General features: G+C 59.5%; 1 protein-coding gene across 5 annotated transcripts in view; it reads right to left on the bottom strand.

Annotated features, from left to right (window-relative positions):
• The window catches only part of AP2A2 (adaptor related protein complex 2 subunit alpha 2), a 68747-nt gene that overhangs the window by 29648 nt on the left and 24008 nt on the right, over nt 1–15091 (bottom strand). For all 5 annotated transcript variants that reach the window (XM_060404169.1, XM_060404168.1, XM_060404166.1 and 2 more), the window contains exons 2-3: nt 8176–8244; nt 304–446 (exon numbers count right to left, since the gene is read on the bottom strand). In XM_060404169.1, coding sequence (XP_060260152.1) covers nt 304–446; nt 8176–8244 — 212 coding nt within the window. The remainder of the gene's footprint in view (nt 1–303; nt 447–8175; nt 8245–15091) is intronic.

The raw sequence follows: 15091 nt of genomic DNA on the forward strand, positions 1-15091 counted from the left end.
ACTCACCCCAGCAGACACTGGGGCAGACACTGGGGCCGGGCGAGGTGCAGACACCCGCCCTCCGCTCTTAAACCAGCGCACCTGCGCCCGGATTAGGAACAGCGGGGGGTGGGGGGGCACACGTGCGCGGGCACTGAGGGGAGGGAGCGTGCCTCCCCGCCCTCTGGGATGGGCCCCCGGGACACGGCGCCCTCCCGTCAGCTCCCACCTAAACCTGGGGAAGTCCCCAGACAGACAGAGGTGCAGAGCAAGAGCCAGGCGCCAGGGGCCCCGGTGAGAAGCGGCGCCGCGCCGCGCACTCACGATCTGCTTCTCGGTGTATCTGTTGGAGCTGAGCAGGTTCACGGCCTCCATGTGCCCGAAGTCGATGTCGTGGCCCAGCAGGAAGATGAACAGCAGCTTGCACACGTACTTCTTCTTGCTGTAGCCGTCCAGCGCTCTGTCGCCTGCGGGGAGGGGCAGCACAGGGACAGGGCGCCGGGCCCACTCCAGGAAGCCGGCCAGACCGCCGCACTGTCAGGCTCGCGCCCAGCGCTGCTGAGCTGGTCGGCACGTGAGAGCCGATTGTCTGGGTCCCTTGCAGACCCCAAACCAGCCTGCCGGCCAGCAGCACAAACACAACCCCGCCAGCACAGTCCTGCCGCGCCACCCTGACCTCACCAGCAGCGTAACCTTTCAGAGGTGTTTATTCATTTAGGCAAGACAACACACTCTAAATAATCTCTCATTTCACCCAGTGGTAGGACAAATCACCCACCCGAAAAGTCACACAAAACCACCAGAAGGGCTTGTTTCCCCACCCTGCTGGCAGCGCGACTCGGCCTCTCCTGGTAGACCATGGCAAGGCAGGTTCACAACAGGTCTCTGTCAGCACAGAAAGTGCTGCTTTAAAAAGGACCACCAGACAGTGCCATTTTAAAAGCAGAGGTTCTCATTTCACCCGAGAAGTGCGCAGCATCCCCGTGCAGCCCGCAGAGGTGAGCGCAGGAAGAACGCCCACCTCGAGCGAGGCGCTGCAGTGACCTGACCGCAGGGTCAAGGGCCAAGCAGCACGTGGGAGCCGGGAAGGTGGGAGCAGCCACAGCCCTCACTGCGAGGGTGAGTCACCTGTGTCCCGGGACGAGCCCTGGCTGACCTCCAAGGGCACTGAGAAGAAGGACCCCAGGACTCCTGAGGGACAGTGGACCACAGGCCAGCCAGCCAGCCAGCCAGCGGGACACCTTCCCTGGGGAGCTCTGAGACCCCCGTCCTTCCAGCCAGCCAGCAGGACGCCGGCCTTGGGGGGCTCTGAGACCCCCGTCCTTTCAGCCAGCCAGCGGGACACCGTCTCTGGGGAGCTCTGAGACCCCCGTCCTTCAGCCAGCCAGCGGGACGCCAGCCTTGGGGGGCTCTGAGACCCCCATCCTTTCAGCCAGCCAGCAGGACACCTTCCCTGGGGAGCTCTGAGACTCCCATCCTTCCAGCCAGCCAGCGGGACACCTTCCCTGGGGAGCTCTGAGACTCCCATCCTTCCAGCCAGCCAGCGGGACACCTTCCCTAGGGAGCTCTGAGACCCCCGTCCTTCTCAGCAGCAAGCTGCATGCTACTTAATGATCGAGCAACATCAAGTCAGAGCGGACCTGGCTCCCTGCTCCTCCCACTGCGGGAAGCCAGCTCACTGCTTCCCGACGGGACCCCCGCCCCGTCCCCGCAGGAGAGCATCTGAGCTGAGGGCACGGGGCCCAGGCGACCGCGCCTCACCCCACATGGCTGCCCCTCAAGCACGAGCCCGCTCGCCACCACCTCTGGAAGCCTCCTCCAATGAGCAGCCCAAAGTGCTGCCCGCCCCTCACCCCTGGAGTGAGGCTACGTGCGGGACACAGAGACTCGCAGACGCACTCGACGCCGAGCGCCCAGAAAGCGCAATCACGGCCACAGCTCAGGAGGCTTGGCCCTGGTGCTGCCGCGATGCAGGGAAAGAGCCAGTGTCTCCAGGGCGAGGCGTCTGAGCCCGGCCACCGCGTGCTGCTGCACGACTCCCACCTGGGCTGCCTGCTCACCTTCTCTCAGAGACCCGTCCACCCTGGCCCTGACCCTCAGCGAGCACCTGCCTATGTTCAGGCAGGGGACAGCAATAGGCCGAGTGTGGACCAAGAGGGAGCCCCATGGCCCCTGAGCCCAGTCTGCGTGGCCCGGGCTGCGAGCTGCTGCGGGGCTGTGGTACCAGCGCGTCCACCAGGACCCCACAGGCCCAACTGCACTCAACTGCTCCCCCACGTAAGGACCACCGCACACCCACTGGGAAAACCAAGGCCTAACCGTTAGCCGTATCACATGCGGGCAAGAACGTGGAGGAGCTGGGAACTCACACTCAGCTGAGCAGGCACAAAACGGGGCAGCCACTCTGGAAAATACGGGACAGGTTCTTAAAAGGTCAAACATGCACCCGTTGAGCGAGCCAGCGGCTCCACCCTCAGGCGCCTTCCTGAAAGGAAGGACACCACGCACCTACACCAGCCGCGCACGCGGGACTCACAGCAGCTCCACGCCGCCCACGGGGAGCCAGCGCCACACGCGGCCCGTCAAGATGCGGGCGGCCGCGAAGGCACACTCAGAGTCAGAGAGCAGACGCGGCGGCTCCGCCGCGAGACGCGCAGCAGGACGTGCTGCCGGGGCCGCGCGGGGCGCTCGCCGGGGCCGCGCTCCACCCTGGTCGGCTGCAGGGGCGGCTGCATGAACACCTGCACCTGCTAACCCCCCAGCGCCCTCGTATCTCAGAAAGCCGGTTTACAACAAATCACTGTCAGAATCTCCCAGGAAAAAAAGCGAAAGATTAAAGCACACAGGCAAAGCGATGGCCAGCACTGAAGCCGCGAAGGCCGCCAGGAGTGGGGACAGGTGAGTGAGCCCACGACGCACGCACTCACGCTCCGAGGAAAAGTGTTTCCCAAGTCTTCCCGTAGCTTTAAGAGCGTGCATTCCTTACAGAAACTCCCGTCATTCGTCTTTCTGCCCCAGCACCTGGGACAAGCGAGCACCCAACAGTGAATGAGCTCGTGAAGACATCCCCTGAAGGCCAGCACCGAGACGACACGCCTGGCCCCCGGACAGCACAGCACAGCGGCTGTCGCTAGAGGACCCAAGACCGAGGGCAGGCCCGCAGCGTCCACAAGCAGCCCGAGCCCCGCTCTTGATTTCCAGGCCAGCCAGGCAGCCAGGGCAGGGGTGCAGGGCGGCCCAGGGAAGACCAGCGGCCGCCTTCAGGCTTCGATGGGGAGATTGCACACGAGGCTGTGCCCACCGCTTCCGTCGTGGGCCAGGCCCCGTCCACGCCTCCCACTCCAGCTGTCGGTCGCCCAGGACCCCACACCCCATGCACGTCTCACCCCCAGTGGCCCGTGCGCCGCCCACACGCCCACCACGGTCGTCCTCCGTCGGTCCTCATCGGCATCCAGGACTGTCTGCTTCTGCCTGAAGGAGGCCATTTAGACTCTCCATTAGCACAGGCTCCCTGGTGGGAAACTCTCCGTTTTCGTCTGGAAAGGCCTCTTTTAGCGTCGTTCTCCTGGAGCCGGCAGCTGGATGCAGACTGCTGGGGCCGCCCCTTACAGCGTGCTGACCGCAGCCCCCGCCCCGCTGCCCCTCGGCCCTGTGACGAGCTGGCAGGGACGGCTCCTGTGAGGACGGCCTGTCTCCTCCTCTCTAGAGACCAAACATCTCCCGTCTCGGGCTCAGCGTTTCCACGTCGGTGTCTCTAGGTGTAGAGTTCATTATTTACTGTAACTGTGGACACGGCATCTGAGGTTTGAGCGTCACGGATCTTCACGCGTCCTCTGTCACACCAGCTCTCTCTCCTCCCAGGAGGCAGCCAACCACCCAGACTTCGTCCCCCACCCCGTCTCTCGCCCACTCTTTATCACACCCAGGACAGGCTGCCTCCCCACCCGTCTTCCAGGACACTGTCCTTTAATAAGCCTGTCGTTACATCCACACAAGCTCTTCATTCTAGTTACTCCGTGCTTTGCTCCTGGAACTTCCATCTGGTCTCATTTCAGAATCTGCCATGTGACTCTGTTTATGCTGCCTAAGGTCCCCACTGAAATGTTCTGGTCTGTCTTTTACTGCTTTACAGACAGCGGCCCAGCTCCCTGCCACCCGCGTCCAGTCTCGGCGGCCCCTGCGAGTCCCCTGCGGTCGCCCCTCTGGCTCCTGCCGAGCCATCGGGCTCCTCTGTGACGGTGCTGGGACGACACCCTTGAAAAGTCAGCTGCAGCTGGTAGGTGACACCTAGCACGGGGCTCCATCTGCGACAGCCACCTCCTCCTCCAGAGGACTGGGACAGGGCGGCTGGCTCCCCAGCCACTCCCACCCCAAGGGCACTGCCTCTCAGGGTTCAGCTTCAAGTGGAAAGAGGCCTCTCCATGGTGAGCTCTGGGCTGACATCCTCCTAGACCCCAGCTGCTCAGCCTCGGCACTGGGCCTCCTCAGGCCCAGTGGTGCTGGGGTCTCTGGTGGCCTGCCTGGCCTCCACCCAGTAGGTGGCAGCAGCTCGCCAAACCCTGCTGGACCAGCCTCTGTCCCTGGGGACAAAAGTCAGCCTGACTGATAGTAGTGAAGTCGCTCAGTCGTGTCCAACTCTTTGCGACCCCATGAACTATAGCCTACCACGCTCCTCCATCCATGGGATTTTCCAGGCAAGAGTACTGGAGTGGGTTGCCATATACCAACCCCCAAGACTTTGAAGAATGGAAAAGACTAGAAACCTCTTTAAGAATATCAGATATCAAGGGAACATTTCATGCAACGATGAGCACAATAAAGGACAAATGTCAAGGACCGAACAGAGCAGAAGATTAGGAAGAGGTGGGAGCAACACACAGAACCAGATGCAAAAGGTCTTAATGACCCAGAAAACCGCGGCAGTGTGCTCACCCACCTGCAACCAGGCACCCCAGAGTGTGAAGTCAAGTGCGCCTTATCAGGAAGCGTCGCTAGGAACAAAGCTAGTGGAGGTGACGGAATTCCAACTGAAACTATTTCAGATCCTGAAAGATGATGCTGCGAAAGTGCTGTTCTCAATATGCCAGCAAATTTGGAAAACTCAGCAGTGGCCACAGGACTGGAAAAGATCAGTTTTCGTTCCAATCCCAAAGAAAGGCAATGCCAAAGAATATTCACACTACCACATAATTTTGCTCATTTTGCATGCTAGTAAGGTTATGTTCAAAATCCTTCAAGCCAGGCTTCAGCAGTACGTGAACTGAGAACTTCCAGATGTACAAGCTGGACTTAGAAAAGGCATCAGAGGTCAAATTGCCAACATCCATTGGATCATAGAGAAAGCAAGGGAAACCCAGATAAACATCTACTCCTGCTTCAGTGACTACACTAAAGCCTTTGACTGTGTGGATCACAACGAATTGTGGAAAATTCTTAAAGAAACCAGAATACCAGACTACCTTATCTGTCTCCAGAGAAGCCTGTATGCAGGAAAGAAGCCAACAGTTAGAACCAGACATGGAACAATGGAATGGTTCAAAATTGGGAAAGGAGTACAACAAGGCTGTATATTGTCACCCTGCTTATTTAACTTATATGCAGAGCACATCATGAGAAATGCTGGGATGGATGAATCACACGCTGGAATCAAGATTTCTGGGAGCTATCAACAACCTCAAATATGTAGATGATACGACTCTAATGGCAGAAAGTGAAGAGGAGCTAAAGAGCCTCTTGATGAGGGTGAAAGAGGAGAGTGAGAAAGCTGGCCTGACACTCAACATAAAAAACACAAAACTCAGATCATGGTGTCTGGTCCCACCACTCCACAGCAAACAGATGTGGGAAAAAAGAAAAACAGTGAGAGACTTTCTTTCCTTAGACTCCAAAATCACTGCAGATGGTGACTGCAGCCATGAAATTAAAAGACACTTGTTTGGAAGGAAAGCTAAGACAAACCTAGACAGTGTATTAAAAAGCAGAGACACCACTTTGCCGACAAAGGTTTGTCTAGTCAAAGCTATGGTTTTTCCAGCAGTCATGTACAAATGTGAGAGTTGGACTATAAAGAAGGCTGAGCCCTGAAGAATTGATGCTTTTGAACTGTGATTCTGGAGAAGATTCTCCAGAACGGGTGAACGGGTGACTGAACTGAAGCACACCGAGCAACGGAGAGTCAGCCGCGTGAACGGAAACGAGCTGTCGGGCCGCAGTGAGACACAAGGGACCCTCAGATGCACAGGCCCAGTGAGCGGAGCCCGCGAGAGAGGTTCCAGAAGAGGCGGAGCCAGGAGCGGGTGCAGAGGTCAGCGGGCGTGGGCTACAGTGGGAGGGGTGAGGGGGCACACAGGGAGGGCCGGGAGGGGTGAGGGGGCACACAGGGAGGGGTGGGGCGGGAGAGGTGAGGGGGCACACAGGGAGGGCCGGGAGGAGTGAGGGGGCACACAGCGAGGGCGTCCCCGACGGGAGTCGCCTGGTGTGCAGCTGTGACGAAAGGCGAGCGCCGGGACGCCTGGGGACAGCGGGGCGGAGCCATCTCCGCACCTCCCCTCTTGCTGGGAAGGTAAACCTGCTAGACAAGAACACCGGGGAGACTGCAGTCGCCGTGTACACACGGAGGCCTCCAGGTGGCGCTAGTGGTAAAGGTCCACCTGCCAATGGGGGAGGGCCGCCTCCCGGGGTCACGGGCCCCACGGACCCTGGAGGAGAGTGTGGCAGCCCACTCCAGTATTCAAGCCTGGGGAAGAGCCCCATGGACCGAGGAGCCTGGCCGGCTACAGTCCACAAGGTCACAAAAAGTCAGACACTTCTGGAGTGAGTGAGCACCCGTGTAGAAGCCAGGTAACTGGTGAAGCCCCACTGCACAGCCCGGGGCCTCTCAGGGACCTGTGGCGACACGAAGCACATCCAGGAGGAAGGGGACGCGTGAGCACGCAGAGGTGACTCACTCAGCTGTACGAGACCCACACCGACCCCCCGACGGTACAGGGGCAAGAGCCCGCGGGCCGGTGCAGGGGAGGCAGGCTCGACCCCTGTGCGGGAAGAACCACGCGCTGCAGGGCAACTCGGCCCCGCGCCACGGCCTCCGCAGCCGGCACACCGGGGCCTGTGCGCCACCAGAGAGGCGCCCGGCCTGCGGCAGCGCTCAGCAGGACAGGCCCGTCACAGTGAGGAGGCCGCTCAGCAGGAAAGGCCCGTGAGGAGGCCGGCAGCAGCCAAGAGTGACTGCGCTTAGAAAAGGGAGCTGCGTGTTGTGGAGCAGCTGCGCTCCAATAGAGCTTAAGTAAATGCACCTGCTATGCAAGACAGCTGATTTTTAAAACACTTAAGCAGTGGAAGTTATAGACGTCCGCCCATACACACGAAGACACACACAAGAAACATTTATGTAAGTGAAGCGCTCCACACAAAATTCCAAGACTTTCTCAGGCCTCCCAGAGGATGCTTGGACTGGTCAACAGCAAGACGGAACACCTCCCCGAGTCCGGCTGGAGCAGTCCTGGCCCCTCGAGGGCCTGCGTCCTGCCCGCACCGGATGCCCGCGCAGCCCCGCCGGCAGCCCTGCGGCCCACGGTCCCTCCGGCTCTGTGGGCTCGCCCCGTGCTCTCCTCTACGCACTTTTTCTAGGCAGCTTCAGCCACTCTTCCGGCTAACGTCTGCTCAGAGATTTGCACCAGGTCTCAAATTTGTAAAAATTAACCGAAAATGTAAAGTCTACGGGACTCACAAACATGTCCCAAGAGTGAAAATCCACACCTGGCGACTCTCCCAAATGAGGCGGCTCAGGGAGCACCCATCCCCCAGCCGGCCGGCGAGGCCGCGAAGACACAGCCGGAGGGGCCGGCGGTGGGAGGCGCTTGGTGAGCGCGGGCCCCACGCAGAGCAGGCCCGCACTGTCAGGGGGCTGGCTGGAGCTCGGGGGCGGGGACTGCTCCAGGCCAGTGTCCTCCCAGCTCCAGGAAGAGGCTGGACCCGGGAGGAGCCCCGCTATCCAGGATCAACTCTACACAAACCATCAAACTACTCCAGAATAACCACCGGCTTTACTTTAAACATCAACAGAGCCAGGACAGCGTCTGTACTGAGACCTTCACTCTGATTTGAAATGAAAAAAATAAAGATGAGATTAAGAGATTAAGTCCCTCTTGCAAAATTTACGAGAGAATGCTGTGTGTGTGGCCAGCGGGTGAGCCTTACCTTTAAATTTGGATCTAATGTTTGCCAGCTCTTTGTTTATTCTCTTTATTTCTGCTTCTTTACTTTTGCCTGAAAAGAGAAAACACAAAGGCATCTTACTTTAACTGATTTCTAAACAAACACCTATTCCCTGACAACAGTGGCACATCAGAGCTAAGGGCAGAATCAGGCTCACAGGCGCCCGAGGGGAGAGGGCACCAGCCTCCGCCTGAGGCCGGCAGTCGGGTGAGGCCCCTCGTCAGGGCCAGCGAGTCGGTGGAGGGGAGCCCGCCAACGGCGCACGGTTAGCTCTGTTCGCCCTCTCGCCACAGTCCTGGACCTGGGTGCGCTCACAGCGCTGCTGAGCATGCTCCATAATAAACCACTGTCAGCTACGCGATTGCTCCAAAAGGTGACTTTTACTTCGAGATCATTTTTTAAAGTGTCAAGTTTTAACTGCTGTAGGCGTCTAATTTTCTTTATGAAATTCACCAAACCCACAAAATCGGACAGGTGCCCTTCTATAGTAAGCAGTGAAGTCTGGGAACCGCCTATTACGTAAGGAAGGAAGGAAGACATATTAACTGCACAAGAGTCACCCCCCCGGCTCTGCACCCCTCACCCTCCTCCCACGGTCTGCCTGTGTGCTCATCTCAGTCCACTGACAGCTGTGCACACAGGCCTGAGGAGCAGACGCCGTTCCCAGGGCCGCAGGTCTCAGCAACACTGCAGGGGAAGCTGCGCATCACACGGGCAGGCTGGGTCGCGTGCTCCCTCTGCAAGGGCCCACTGCTTCTTCAAAGCAGGAATGCAGGCAGGTCAGTCCCTACCCCAGAGGGAGGAGAGGTTTCCACAGCAACCACCCTGGGACCACCGACAGGCTGGGCGCTCACGGGCGCTCACAGATGCCCGGAAGACACATCGCCCACCGCCCAGCTTCCACCGCTGCTGAAGAGGCAACCCCCTCCCAGGGCACTCCCTGCACCAGCTACCTTTCACCACTAACTTGCTAACAAACAGGGCCGCAGGTCTCCGAAACAGAAGAACCCTCCTTCGAGCCCCTCCTACTCTAGCAAGGCCCCGGCCGGGCAGAGGCAAGCTCCCCAACCAGGCACTGCTCAAAGTGCCCAGACTCAGGTTAAAACAACACTTCTGCCCTCAGGGAGATGATGCTCCACGTGGCGGTTGAGGGGTGAGTAGAGGCTGAGGGTCTTTAACACGAGCACAGTGGTCAGCTCTGGTGAGCAAGGGGCAGGCCAAGGGGACTGGACTCTCCTTCCCAGCCCCGAGGGCCGGCTACTTCCTCCGGAAGAGCGGCCCAGGACCCAAGGGCACCTTACAAAGCTGCAGATGGGGCAGTGGGTCAAGCACAAACCTTTTTGAAGTTTTCCTGAGAGAGTGCTGCCTGTGGGAGCAGGCCTCGCTGACTGGGTGAAAGGGCTACGGAACAAGGCCATGGCGCCTTCCGCCCACAGGACCTGCAGGGGCGCCACACAGCCCAGCCTGAGCACGGGCAGGAGGCCGCGGGCATGCGCCACTCCACGTGCCCGCGTGTGCCTACACTGGCGTGCGCCTGTGTGCGTGCACTTCTCGCAAGGGTGCAGGAACTGGTCCGTGCTGCTCCCTGGACTCTGCTCTATCCGCCGCCCGAGGGAACCGGGCCCGCGTGGCAGGAACACAGCTGAGCAGAAATGACACAGGGCTAGGAGCGCAGAGGGCACGTGCAGGACGGGGGGTCGCCAGCTGCTGCCCGCGGCGGGGAGGGCACACCACACAACCGAAGGCACGAGGCCTGCCGCTCGGGGAGGAAGCACAGGGGCGTGGGGGCCACGGGGCGCTGCCCTGCCTCTGCGGCAGGGGCACGAAGCTGGGGCCTCTTAGCCAAAGCCTGGCCGATTCGCAACGCGCACACACACATTCATTTCAATGAGCGGCGGGCAGGCTCTCCCAAGGCCAAGGGCAGGCCCTGGAGCAGGACACTAAGGATGGGTCCAGGCACTGCCTCTGGTTTGCTCTGCAACCAAGGGGCAATGACTTCGCATCTCTGAGCACAGCTCCCTCGACAAGGAAACCACTGAGAGTCACAAGGCCTCACGGCAACACATCACGGCGGGGAGGCCGAAGTTCACTTCAGTTCAGTCGCTCAGTCGTGTCCGACTCTTTGCGACCCGTGGACTGCAGCACGTAGGCTGGCTTGGCCATCACCAACTCCTGGAGCTTGCTTAAACTCATGTCCACCGAGTCAGTGATGCCATCCAACCATCTCTGTCGTCCCCTTCTCCTCCCGCCTCCAACCTTTCCCAGCATCAGGGTCTTTTCCAACGAGTCAGCCCTCCCCACCAGGTGGCCAAAGGCCAACACGGCTGGGTCCCCGCGGTTCCTCCTGCTCCTGTGCTTTCCCCTAGACTCCAAGCTGCGTGCCTTCAGCGACGCTCAGTTGTGCCCACCTGGGCCCGCACTCATCTTCTCCTGCGAGAACTCCAAAATTACAGCTCACTGCTGAACAACCATCGACAGGAGGGCGTCGGATCCCACCGAAAAAAGATGCCGCACGTCCAAGGGCAAAGAAGCTCCACCAAAACGGCAGCAGGGGCAAAATCACGTTCAGAATCAAACCCCACACCCACCAGAGACACTCCGAGGGCTCAAACAAACACCTTGTGAGCACCAGGGCCCAGAGACTGAGCCAGACCTCTGAGCCTCCTGCGAGGGACGGCTCAGCCGCGGCCTGCCGCAGGGCAGAGGCTCCGGGTGCGGCTCCCTAGGTCACACAGCCTGTGACCTAAGCCCTTGTGGAGGAGGTCGCCATTAACCCCACCACAGCGCTGCCGAGCAGACGACCCACAAACTGCGGAACAATTATACCAAAGAAAGTCTGGCTGTTAAGAAAGTTCTAGGACCCAAAACCCCACAGGGTTTCCCCTGTAGCTCCGTTGGTGAAGAATCTGCCTGGAGTGCAGGAGACCCAAGCTCAATTCCGGAGTCGGGAAGGTCCCCTGGAGAAGGAAATGGCAAACCCACTCCAGTACCCTCACCTGGAGAATCCCATGGACAGAGGAGCCTGGCAGGCGACAGTCCCTGGGGTCACAAGACTCAGCAACTAATCCGCCACCAGGAGCCGTAACAGATTTCCCAACCTGGAGATCTGGCAAAGGTGCTGAGAACTCCCAGGGAGCCTGACTTTGGAGGCCAGCGGGATTTGATTACAGAGCTTACACAGGACCGGGGAAACAGACTCTTGGAGGGCACAGACAGAGCCTTGTGGGCACCAGGGCCCAGGGGAAAGGGGCACCGACCCCACAGGAGACTGACCCAGACTTTCCCAGGAGTGCCCAGGGGTCTCTGGGGAGGCGTGGGTCGGCAGGGGCCTGCTGCAGGGCTGGGGGCGCTGAGGGCAGCAGTGCATCATGAGACCTTCTGAAGGAGGCCGCCGTTATCCTTATCGCCTCCACCACGGTTTGGTCTCAGGTCAAACAACAGGGAGGGACCACAGCCCAGCCCATCAGCAGAAAATTGGATTAAAGCTTTACTGAGCTCGGCCCCGCCCATCAGAACAAGACCCAGGTTCCCTCTGTCAGTCTCTCCCATCAGGAAGCTTCCATAAGCCTCTTATCCTTCTCCATCAGAGGGCAACAGAATGAAAACCACAATCACAGAAAACTAACCAATCTGATCCCATGGACCACAGCCTTGTCTAACTCCTTGAAACTAGGAGCCATGCCATACAGGGCCACCCAAGACGGACGGTCACGGTGGAGAGTTCCGACCAAACGTGGTCCACTGGAGAAGCGAATGGCAAAGCACTTCAGCACTGTTGCCTTGAGAAGCCCATGAGCAGCATGAAAAGGCAGAAGGGACAGCCCCAAACAGACCCAGGGGACCCCACAGGGCAGAGTGTGGGGACCGGGGCAGAGCGTGGGCAATGCTCCTGGCTCAGAGATGCCAAGAGCAATGCCTGGTGGAGACAGCAGAGGAGGGCGTATGCGCAACAGGAGAGCCACCCTGGGCCATGCCCCCACCGCCCCCACCGCCCCCACAGTCCAGAGGACTCAGCTCAGCTCAGTTCAGTCACTCAGTCGTGTCCAACTCTCTGTGATCCCATGAACCGCAGCACGCCAGGCCTCCCTGTCCATCACCATCTCCTGGAGTTCACTCAGACTCACATCCATCCAGTCAGTGATGCCATCCAGCCATCTCATCCTCTGTCGTCCCCTTCTCCTCCTGCCCCCAATCCCTCCCAGCATCAGAGTCTTTTCCAATGAGTCAGCTCTTCGCGTGAGGTGGCCAAAGTACTGGAGCTTCAGCTTTAGCATCATTCCTTCCAAAGAAATCCCAGGGCTGATCTCCTTCAGAATGGACTGGTTGGATCGCCTTGCAGTCCAAGGGACTCTCAAGAGTCTTCTCCAACACCACAGTTCAAAAGCATCAATTCTTCGGTGCTCAGCCTTCTTCACAGTCCAACTCTCACATCCATACGTGACCACAGGAAAAACCATAGCCTTAACTAGACGGACCTTAGTCAGCAAAGTAATGTCTCTGCTTTTGAATATACTGTCTAGGCTGGTCATAACTTTCCTTCCAAGGAGTAAGTGTCTTTTAATTTCATGGCTGCAGTCACCATCTGCAGTGATTCTGGAGCCCAAAAAAATAAAGTCTGACACTGTTTCCCGTTTCCCCATCTATTTCCCATGAAGTGATGGGACCGGATGCCATGATCTTCGTTTTCTGAATGTTGAGCTTTAAGCCAACTTTTCGCTCTCCTCTTTCACCTTCATCAAGAGGCTCTTTAGCTCCTCTTCACTTTCTGCCATAAGGGTGGTGTCATCTGCATATCTGAGGTTATTGATATTTCTCCCAGCAATCTTGATTCCAGCTTGTGCTTCCTCCAGCCCAGCGTTTCTCATGATGTACTCTGCATAGAAGTTAAATAAGCAGGGGGACCATATACAGCCTTGACGGACTAACCTCACCTAAAGCAACACCACAGGAGACCGAGTCACACCCCACACAGAGACGCCGCGCCGCAGGCAGATGGCCCCACAGACAGAGCGGCACTGGAACCTCCAGCCCCAGACAAGCTAGTGAACAGCAAGAAAAGCGGAGAAGGGACTAAGAAATTCACAGAACAGCTCAGATGCTAGGTAAGAGAAATCAGGTAAAATAGACGTTTAAAAAACATTTCAAAAACGGATCAAAAGAGGGAATTCTCTGTCAGTGCAGCTGTTAAGACCCTGTGCGCTCACTGCCAAGGACCTGGGTTCAATCCCTGCCCAGGGAACTAAGATCCCACAAGCTGTGCAGCACCGCCAGAAAGAGAAAGAGCAGGGGACACACACAGAGGCCGGAAGAGGAGCAGATGCAAAGAATGGAGAGACAGGATCCTTCAGAGCAAACGGGAAGGAGGAGCGTCTCCCCGAGGCTCCGAGGTCAAGAGTGCAGCTGCTCATGCAGGAGGCACGGGTCGGTCCCTGGCTCAGGAGGCCCCGCGCGCCGCGGGGAGACTACGCCCGCGCGCCGCAGCCACTGAGCCTGCACTCCAGGCCCACAGGCCACAGCGCGCAAGCCCTCATGGCCGACAGCTGAGGGCCCGTCCCCGGCCACGCAATATCCGCAAGCCTCAAGGCACGGCCAAAGAAGAAAAAAAAATAAAATCCTTTGAACATCTAGGGGGAAAAAAGCAGCTGATACAAGGAAGAAAATGAGACTTCCTCATGTCTCTGACCCTAGGGGGCTCAGGTCTGGACTGCACCACCGGGTCCACTGGCTGGACTGCGCCTGGGCGCCCTCATCACCCGGGGAAGACGACACCTCGGGGACCGAGGACACAAAGAGTGGCCCTCGGGGGCTGGCAGTGCTCCCGCTCCACAGAGGGAGGCTGTGCCTGAGCCACGGCCCCGGGGACCCCCACAGGCCCAGGGACCCCCACAGCCCTGGGGATGCCCAAAGGCCTGGGGATACCCGCAGGCCTAGAGGACACCCACGGCCCCGGGGACCCTCACAACACTGGGGAACCCCATGGCCCCGGGGACCCCCACAGGCCCAGGGATACCCACAGGCCCAGAGGACCCCCACAGGCCCAGAGGACCCCCACGGCCCCGGGGACCCCCACAGGCCCAGAGGACCCCCATGGCCCCGGGGACCCACACAGGCCCAGGGATACCCACAGGCCCAGAGGACCCCCACAGGCCTAGAGGACACCCACGGCCCCAGGGACCCCCACAGGCCCCGGGGACCCCCACAGCCCTGGGGATGCCCACAGGCTCGGAGATGCCCACAGGCCCCGGGGACCCCCACAGGCCCAGAGGACCCCCACAGGCCAGGGGACCCCCACAGGCCCAAAGGACACCCACGGCCCTGGGGACCCCACAGCCCTGGGGACGCCCCTCCCCACCCCCACCACCCAGAATCTGCTCAGGTTCTGACTCTCCCGAACAGGCCACGAGGGAGACACACCACAGACAGAACAACGGGTCCAAATCCACACTTGTGCCCCAGAGTCACCACACTGCCACCCTCCTCCACGCGGTGAGGCCGCCGGGGAGACACACGAGCCCGGCGCACCCCGCAGGCTCATGAGAGTGAACAGCCCTCATGCCCAGGCGCCTCACCACCAAGCCCCGCCGGCCCACACTGCTGGGAGCAGCTGCAGCAAAGAGTCTGCTTTCTCCAGAAAAAGCAGCAGCCCTGGAGAAGGAGAGGTGGCTGCCCACCCTGACTCAGAAGCCCACCCTGACGGGCTGGCCGCAGCCAGAGCAGCCGGATGTGGGGCTGAGCCTCAAAGGCCTGCAGCAAGACCCCCGTGCAGACCCCACCAGAACGCAACAGGCCTGTCGGCCACGGAAAACACCAAGCTTCTCACAGGCAGTTCCCACAGTGGATGTCGGCGCTCTGGGAGCTAATGAGAAACCCAGACCAGCCCACAACCACCGCCCCTAAG

Source organism: Ovis aries, chromosome 21, assembly GCF_016772045.2.
Source record: "Ovis aries strain OAR_USU_Benz2616 breed Rambouillet chromosome 21, ARS-UI_Ramb_v3.0, whole genome shotgun sequence".
In the NCBI taxonomy this organism is placed as follows: Eukaryota; Metazoa; Chordata; class Mammalia; order Artiodactyla; family Bovidae; genus Ovis; species Ovis aries.